This window comes from Mobula hypostoma, chromosome 6 (assembly GCF_963921235.1).
Source record: "Mobula hypostoma chromosome 6, sMobHyp1.1, whole genome shotgun sequence".
Taxonomy (NCBI): Eukaryota; Metazoa; Chordata; class Chondrichthyes; order Myliobatiformes; family Myliobatidae; genus Mobula; species Mobula hypostoma.
The window spans coordinates 87,087,297-87,096,548 of NC_086102.1; the positions used below are offsets into that span (position 1 = coordinate 87,087,297).

General features: G+C 37.2%; 1 protein-coding gene across 1 annotated transcript in view; it reads left to right on the forward strand.

The window, feature by feature from the left end:
* The window catches only part of zc3h13 (zinc finger CCCH-type containing 13), a 134,864-nt gene extending 125,992 nt beyond the window's left edge, over nucleotides 1–8,872 (forward strand). Inside the window, exons 19-20 of the mRNA XM_063052533.1 lie at nucleotides 3,198–3,361; nucleotides 7,833–8,872. Of these exons, the coding sequence (XP_062908603.1) occupies nucleotides 3,198–3,361; nucleotides 7,833–8,003 (335 nt within the window). The 3' untranslated portion in view covers nucleotides 8,004–8,872. The remainder of the gene's footprint in view (nucleotides 1–3,197; nucleotides 3,362–7,832) is intronic.
* The last annotated feature ends 380 nt before the right edge of the window (nucleotides 8,873–9,252 follow it).

The following is a 9,252-nucleotide window of genomic DNA, read 5'->3' on the forward strand; positions in this document are numbered from 1 at the left end:
CCATGTTTGCAGTAGAGATGAATTCCTATGAAATGTTTTTCTCTCAGAAGTACTGATAGTACTAGAAAGTGATGGTGTGACAGATAAAGAGAAAGGAAATATAGGCCTACCATGCAACAAGTTTCAAAAAGTGCAAGCTGAAACAAAGACAGAATTTGTTGTTTCTTTCACATTTTGTTTGTTTATTTAATTTTCCCACTAGTTCTATAAAAGCAAATTTTATTCCATATGTAAGATTTTTGGGTGGTATTCTGTGAATTCTATAAGGGTGAATTTCTGTAACCCTGACACAGGGGTCATCTGTATGTGGATTTGTTTTGTTTATTCTAGAATGGTAATTACTACAATAATGCCTATGCCTACCTTAATATAGCTGCTTTAGCTTTAATAATGTTCCTCGGAGATAGAATCAATAGATGAAAAGGATACCAAACTAGAATTACAGGCACTCACTTGGTGGTATAGAATGCTTGTAGAACAACAATGAATAATATTGATGAATGACATCCTTGACAGAGAAGAACTTTAAAGGTATAATTGGGGAATGTAGTGAGGAGAACAGAGCAATGATAAGGGGGATAGTGGGTTGGGTCTTTATTTATTAATCTTATGGGCATTGCTGCCAAGGTCACCATTTATTGCTCTTGAGAAAGTAATGTTGAGCTGCTGCCTTGAACTATTACACCCATGGTGTTCTTGAGTGGGGAGTTTCAGGATTTAGACCTAGTGTTGATGTAGACAGTATGAATTAGACAAGAGGATTTTGCCCTAGTAACAATGTATGGTCAAGAAGTGTGAATAAAGAGAGTTAGTGTGTGCATGTTCAGTATAGGAGAAAAGGAGGGCAAAAGGAGGGGCATTTTTTAGATTTAGAGTAGGTTACAGAAGTCAAGGGTAACAAAGGCATGAAGAAATTATGTTGTTTCATTTGAAGTTTCTGGGGACTAGGAGTCTGTCCAGGTTCGGGAGGCTTGGGTGATATCCAAATAGATTTTGGAATTTACAGTAAATTTTTGTAAAAGCCCAAAGGATTTAAGATCAAGTTACCCATCTGAAAACATTAGCATATTTATATCTGGAGGTGGCTGACAGTATAATTAAAGGTTTCAGCAGTTGGAAAGGCTGTAGTCAGCATTGTGTCAGAGGTGGAAAAAAGTCAATAATATCAAGTTTGCAAGAAGTGTGGGGGTCTGAGACCAGCAATAAATTGGAAGGCATGGCATTTTATGAAGAGAAATAGATCTTGTGGTAGGACTGAAAAAGTATTTTTCTCTTCTAAAGATAGGATGCTACTTGAAAGTGCCAAATTTTTAAGAAGATATTTAAGAGCACATGCTGCCTCTTCCAGTAAAGACATTTAGACTGTCTGAATGCACAAATTGAAGTCAATTATCTGTAAATGAATAGCTGTAGCCTAAGCATTGCTACCTTTCTTTTTATAGGATAGAAAGCTAAAGGATAGGCTCTGTGAATTCTGAGTTACTGTGCAAGTGAATCAACTTCATGTGGGAAGCCAAATCTGAGCAATTATTACCATCTAGACTCTAGAATCATTTCAATAAGATTTGCCCTGAGAATTGGTATTATGAGTCCAGTAATGCTAAATGATATTTGTGTGAAGATAAGATATTCAAAATAAAAATAAACAATCAAATAAAAATAAGTTCCATTATCAAAAATGATCAATTGCAACAGCAGAGTGATGTAAAGGACTATGAAATTAGAAGGACCAAATAAAAATTTCACGATCCTAGTTCATAGAAATGATGCAGATAAATTATTCATATTAACAAAGTCAATGTGATACATTGTATGTCTTGTTGGTAAATGGATCTGAGTCTGACTTTCATAGAAGGCATGGATTGTATCTGCACAGGTCTGTAATCTTGCAGTCCTTTAAAACAAATAGCCTTCCTTTTGCCCCAGTAGATTTGAAGAAAAGATCTGAATTGTACCATAATAATACACTTCCCATTTTTATAGTTGATAATGTTTTGATTTTGTGTGTGCGTGTGTGTGAGAGAGAGGTTGAAACCATTACAATGCAGTAAACTACTGACAAGTGCCTGGTTAGTTTGCCTAAGTATTGGTAACATTTATAATATGATATTGGAAACCCATAAGCATGGTGTAGGTCGGATAAAACTTTGAAATCAATTCGGTATTCTTTCAATGCTGTTGATTCATTCATACATATTGTACATTCTAGTAAGATGAATATATTTTCCCCTGCTCCTCTGATATCTTCAGTCACGAGGGGGAAATAGAGATAAATGTCTGATCAAGTCCACTTGTGCCATGTCCCTGTAATCCTGGCACTAGCACTGCAGTTATTTTTGAACACTTAAGAAATGATGTATTGGAGAATGAATTCTTCATTATTAGACCACTTATGTTGTCATCACTGATAGAAATTTTTGCTGAAACAAATTCAGTGGTAACTTCCAAAGTTGGATAGCTGAAAAGAGGGCTATAGCCAAAAAGCAGGGTTGTGGAGCTAATGGGAAAACTTCAAACAAATGGCACAAATACACTAAGCCAAATCAGACTGTTCTATGCTGTATATTTTTAACATTCTGAAGGGATGGACTAGTATTTGCAACAATAATATAATGGAGATCGGCATTTTAACAAAAGTAAGATGAAAAGATCCATGTGTTATTACTGTGATGAGCAAAAGAAGTTGAGCTTAAGGTTATGTGTCATTTCACAAGATCCTGTAGAGTTGAAGGTGAAAGCACAAGTGCAAGTGGACCTGCTAGCTGTTTTTTGTCGATGTACTAGCAGGATAGATAAGGAGCATCCAGTGGATGTTATGTATCTGGGCTTTCAGAAGGCACTTGATGCAATGCTGCAAAAATATGTTTTTTTGCATACATAAATAGAAACCGTGGGGTTAGATATATCAACATGATTTAAGGTTTGTTTAAAGGATGAAATGGAGAGCAAAAATAAACAGGTAATTTTTAAGTTGAAAATAACAATATCAGAACTCCTAATGAAGGGTCTCAGCCCAAAACTTTGACTTTTATTTCCTTCTATAGATGTTGCCGGACCTGTTGAGTTCCTCCAGCATTTTGTGTGCATTGTTAATAGTTTTAGCTTGCTTGTTAGCTGGCATTTCTATGAATGTTTCTGCTTTATGTATTCATAATGTAAATACAATTATCATGTGTTGTACACTTCTTTCTGTGCAGATGGAGACAACGTTTTTGAAGATGAACTTGGAGCCCTCAACATGGCTGCTATTCAGAGAAAGGAAGAGCGAGCCCATCTGCTGAGTAGTTTGGGACCCTGCTGTAAAGCACTTTGTTCTCGGAGGGATCTTGTTATCCGCAAACAGTTAGTAAGAAATGAAAAGGCAAGCACTTATTGTATTTCTTGAGTACAAATATTGATTTTCTTCTAGATCTTTACCTGAGTACAGCCATTTGTCATTCTATTATTATGTATGTATTTACAATATTGAATCCTCAGAACATTGCTTCTCCATACCTTTTAATTATCACGTTCTCTCTCTTCCCTTTCCCATGTTTCTTTGACTCCATTTTGACTCCCTTGTATCTGTCTTTTTAGACCTAGCTACTTTTTCCAGTCTGTAATTCTCAATTCATTCAAATTTCAAATCCATCCTATCTCCCAAGCCTTCATTTACCCACTTAAAACACTTATTTCATCTCCTAAGCAACATAAAATGTGCTGTTGAATGTCATTTGTTGACAGCAAATGAGACAGCAAACAATAAAGCAAAAATTAGTGGGGAGCTAAAAAAATTCGAAGGCTGTTAAAAACCTAAACAAGGCAAGGATATTTAATACAGAAAAAGATGCAATTTGAGGGTAAGCTAGCCAATAATATAAAAGAGGATAATAAAACTTTTCAGGTTATATATAAAAAGGAAAAGAGAGACAGGAGTGGACTTTGGAGCACTGGAAAAAGCCACTGGAGAGGTGGTAAGGAAGAACAAAGAAATAGGGGACAAACTAGTATTTTGCAATAGTCATCATTATGGAGGACACGAGCAGCATGCCAGAAATTTGAGAGAATCAGGAGGCAGAAGTGACTGTATTCACTATTACTAAGGAGAAGGTGCTTGGGAACCTGAAAGGTCAGAAGGAAGATAGGTACCTGGACCAGATGGGCAACACCCCAGGGTTCTAAAAGAGATAAGTGAAGAGATTGTGGAGGCATCACTAGTCATCTTTTAAGAAACAAGAGCCCACAGTATTACAGGAAAAATACAAGCATACATACATGGCTAACTAGCAGAAGGCAGTGGGAATAAAGGGGGCCTTTTCTGGCTGGCTGCCTGTGACTAGTGGTATTCTGCAGGGGTCAGTGTTGGGACTGCTACGTTTCATGTTACATATTAATGATCTGGATGATTAAATTAATGGCTTTGTGACCAAGTTTGCTGATAATACAAAGACAGGTGGAAGGGCAGGTAGTGTTGAGGAAGCAGGAAGTCTTCAGAATAACGGACAGATTAGGGGAATGGTGAAAGAAGTGGCAGATGGAATATAGTGTAGGGAAGTGTATGGTCATGCACATCAGTAGAAGGAATCAAGTTGTAGACTATTTTTTAAATGGAGAGTGAATTCAGAAATTGGAAGTGTAAAAGACTCGGGACTTCTAGTACAGGATTCCCTAAAGGTTAATTGCAGGTTTGAGTTGGTAGTAAGGAAGGCAAATGCAATGTTAGCATTCATTTTGAGAGGACTAGAATATATAAAAGACGGGATGTAATGCTGAAGCTTTATAAGACATTGGTCAGACCATCATTTGAAAATTTGTGAGTAGTTTTGGGCCCAATATCCAAGGAAGGATGTGCTGGCGTTGGAGAGGTTTCAAAGAAGGTTTGCGAGAATTATCCCAGGAATGAGAAGGTTAACATGTGTGGACTATTTGATGGCTCTGGTCCTGTACTCTAGAATGAAGGGAATCTCATTGAAACCTGTCCAATATTGAAAGACCTAGATAGAGGACATTGAGAGGATGATTACAATAATGGGAGTATCTAGGCCCAGAGATGCAGTCTCAGAGTAGAGGGACGTCTCTTTAGAACAGATAACTGTGAGGCCAAGTCACTGGATACATTTAAAGCCGAAGTTGATAGTTCTTGATTAGAAAGGGCAACAAAGATCTCAGGCAGAAGGCAGCAGAATGGCATTGAGAGGGAAAATAAATAAACCATGATCGAATGGTGGAGTAGACTCAATGGGCTGCTCCACAATGGCTGCTCCTGTGTCTAAAGACATTAAATTTGATAGCAGGCATCTGAGAAATTTCTTCACTGTTTTATTCCTAGCCATGTGTTTGCCTTGGGACCTACAATATCGACGTGTTGTGTTCCAAGTTCTAAATTCCAAAATTCCAGTACAAAAATGTATATCAATGCCTTTACTGCCCATTGTTTACAATTGATTATTCATAATACCTCTGTTGTTTCCACCTCTTCTCAATGATCAAGCTTTTAATTGCTCTGTGTAATTAAAAGTTAAATTATATCATTTTTCCAATAACTGAAATGAAAATCTGCTATCATATATGATTTACATAAAAGTGCCAATTTTCCTATGAAGCCAACAAAGATGGGACTTTTTGCTTTGAAAGCACAGGCTACTTTCAACTACTTAAAAAGAGCTGCCAGTGATATCAAATAGAGATGTGATCAGGACCATAACTGTGGAGGCTGTCCCTAGGGAGGCTGTCACTATATAACAAAGGCATTCAGTACTGGCATGTATAGGTATGTCTGTATACCTTTGAGCTAGAATGCTGGTAGCACAGGCTCATCACAGTTTAATTGCACTATAATGGTGGTACAAGTGCTGTTGTATAACCCTGGGGCACAGCACTGACACCTACATATCTGTCGAAGATTAACACTGAAACATAGTGCTGATGAGGACATATCTGTCCCTATAAAGCTTTTCATACCATGTTGGTAGGAACAGGCTTGTTACAGCACATCACAGGTACAGTACTGATGAGAACTGGTCTGTAGAACATTACATTTCAGTTCCGTTGACTATAATTTTATTACCATAACACTGGGATACAGTACTAGTGAACATGTGTGTCATAGAATAAGATGGGTACTGTGATCATGGGCACAGGTCAATCACTGTACTGGTAGTCATGTGGCTGTACATTGTATAGCATTGGATACAGTGCTTCACTATAACATTGCTATTACATACTGGTGGACATGGATATCTTTAATATAAGTAATGGTCTGTCACAGTGTAACATTGGTATAGTAGAATTATAGAAAAGAATTTATTTAAATCTTGCATCCACCCCACAACGTGAGGAAGTAAAAGTCTTTGCATTATCGCTCCATCGCAATGTACAGACATGTGGATTTAAAACTAATGGCTTGTAGAATAAGCTGTCCCGTAGCCTATTGGTCCTGGCTTTAATGCTGCAGTGCTGTTTGCCAAACGGAAGCAGCTGAAACAGTTTATGATTGGGGTGACTGGTGTCCCCGATGTCCTTCCAGGCCTTCTTTCTGCACCCACTGCTGTAAATGTCCTCAATGGAGGTGGGTCTCCATTGACTGCTGGAAAGCTGGGTCTAAAAGTCTTTCAGTGGATTAAAATATAGGTGGGCATGTATCTGTCACTGTCTTAACATTTGTGTGTTGTATTGGGAGAAAAAAAAACTCACCATACAACTTGGTTGATTACAGATCTGTCACCTTCCAACTGGAATACATTGCCAGTGGGCAACTGTTGCCAATTTTTAAACATTTGGGAATTTGAGTGTGTGGGTCTATTTCTGTTTCAGATTCAGACTTAATTATTGTATGTACATTGAAACATACAGTGAAATGTGTCACTTGCATGAACAAACAACACCCAAGGATGTGCTGGGAATAGCCTGCAAGTGTCACCACACATTCCAGCGCTAACATAGCACGCCCACAAGACTAGGATCTAGTACAGATAAGTATTGGTCTGTCACTTTAGATTCATGGAGTTAAACAGCACAGAAACATGCCCTTTAGCCTGTGTTGACAATCAGATATCCATTTATATTCATCTCGTTTACCAGCACTTAGTTTCTTACCTTCTACGCTTTATAATCCAAGCACTCAACCAAATATACTTTCCTCTGTCATTTTCTCAGACACTGCATTCTAGTTGCAACCACCTGAGTAAAAAAAAAAGTCGCCACATCTCCTCTAACCTTCTTATTCCTCACCTTGAACCATTACCCTTTAGTTTTAAAACATCTGTCATAATTTTATGATCCAATGTTAGTTACTTTCTCACTAGCCTCTGTTCCAAAGAAAACAACAGCTTATCCTGTCTTTCATCTTAACTGAAATGTTCCATCCAAGCTAACATCCCAGTAAATCTCCTCTGCACCCTCTCAAGTACATCCCTGTTTTTCCTGTAGTGTAGAGACTATATCTTCCATTGCCTCCCCAATTTATCAGCCTGTAAATAACATTCTGTAAACTAAGACTATCTTCCTATCTGCACACCACTAATGTTTGTGTCATTTCATAAATGTGGTGTTCTGTACTTTGAGTATAATTCTCTCACTGTATTTCTGTGATACTATACTGGTAGGCACAGTCTGTCATTTGTTTAACTCTAGGATACGTCTATATTTTACCAACTACATCTCTGAAGCACTTTGTAGAAATTTTGCACTGTGCTCCTCAATACGCTCCTCCAAGAGACTCTTTACAGCAGTGTTCACCAACAAATCTATGTTATGAATTGACCATTTGTGAGATTTACAAGAGAACTTTTTTAATATTGATGGCAAATCTGGCTATTAATGGTGGAATGTACATTTTGTTTTTTTTTAATCAGGGTGCAACCAAGCATATGTATACAAATCAACCAGTCGTGGACAACGATCTTCTAAGATCAAGCCTTCGGTTATTCAAACGCAAAGCACTATGTCATGGCCCCATACAGGAAAAAAGTGATGACAGTAAGATTTTGCGACCTAAAGTTAAACAGGAAGTTTGTGTTTCATAAATTTTGCAGCATCATGGATTAATTTTGACTTTGATATTGAAGAATCTGTATCTAAGGAACTGGATCCCACACCTGAATATTTGGAAGAATGTCACTTGTTTATTGACAAACCTAATATTGGACCTGGGGTGGTCAAACTTAATTTTTCAGCTTTTAAGGCTATTCATTTTAGGAATTTAAATACTGCTCTATGTACTGGATAAGTGAATATATCATTTTTTGAAGTACAGATTTGAAATCTTTAATAAAAGTCTCAGCTTTGTTTTAAGGTGTCTTTTTATTATATGTAAAAGGAGATGTTTAATAGGAATTGTAGGTGATTGCAGTTTAATGGCTTTGATTTTGCTGTTGTCATACTCTGCAAAATCACTTTCAGTCTGATGCCAACTGGGATTTGGAATCCAGAAACTTTGAAGTTATCAAGTGCACTGATAAAAGCAGGAAGTAGGAAGCACTTACTAGCTGTTCTCAAGATTGACGTCTTCCTATCCTGAGGAAAGGTCTTGACCGGAAATTTCGACTGTTTATTCCCTTCCATAGATTCTGCCTGACCAGCTAGTTCCTTCAGCATTTTGTTTGTGTTGCTCTGGATTTCCAGCATCTGCAGAATTGCTTGTGTTTAGTTACTAATTTTATAAAAGGTGAAATAGCGAATGGGGCATGCAAAATTATTCTGAGTTACGATCACCAAACTGCTAAAATGTTTTATTTTATTTAATAACTCTATGAACTGGAGGAATGGCATTCCACGCACAAAATTAGTTTCTCCCAGGCATCCAGCTAGTCCTGTAATTGTGACCTGTTATATTGCTAAAAATGTATTTTTGCACTTCATTCAATAAAACACTGCATTTTCATTATTTTGTTTTAAAGACAGAGCAGTTTCTAAAATGAAGATGATGAGAATGTAATGATTGTGTTGGGTGCCCCAGCATAGATACTAACAATGGCTCTTGTGGAGGAGCAGGGTGTCATTGACAGAAACTTCCTCATTTAGTTGCATATGTACAGATGCTGGAAGTTAATGTCATTTTTACATCATAATAATGGCAAGTTTTCCATCATTACAATCTTAAATTCCAGGCCAGTAAAATTGTTGTTTTTCAGCATCATAGTAATGGGTCCTGATGCTTTTGCAATCCAAAGGTTCTTCAGAGTTTAGGAATGAGAGATAAAACTTGTTTTTTATGTTTGTTTTGTTAAGAGTTACAAGAATAAAGAAGACGAAGGGAGAACAATATGAGAGATT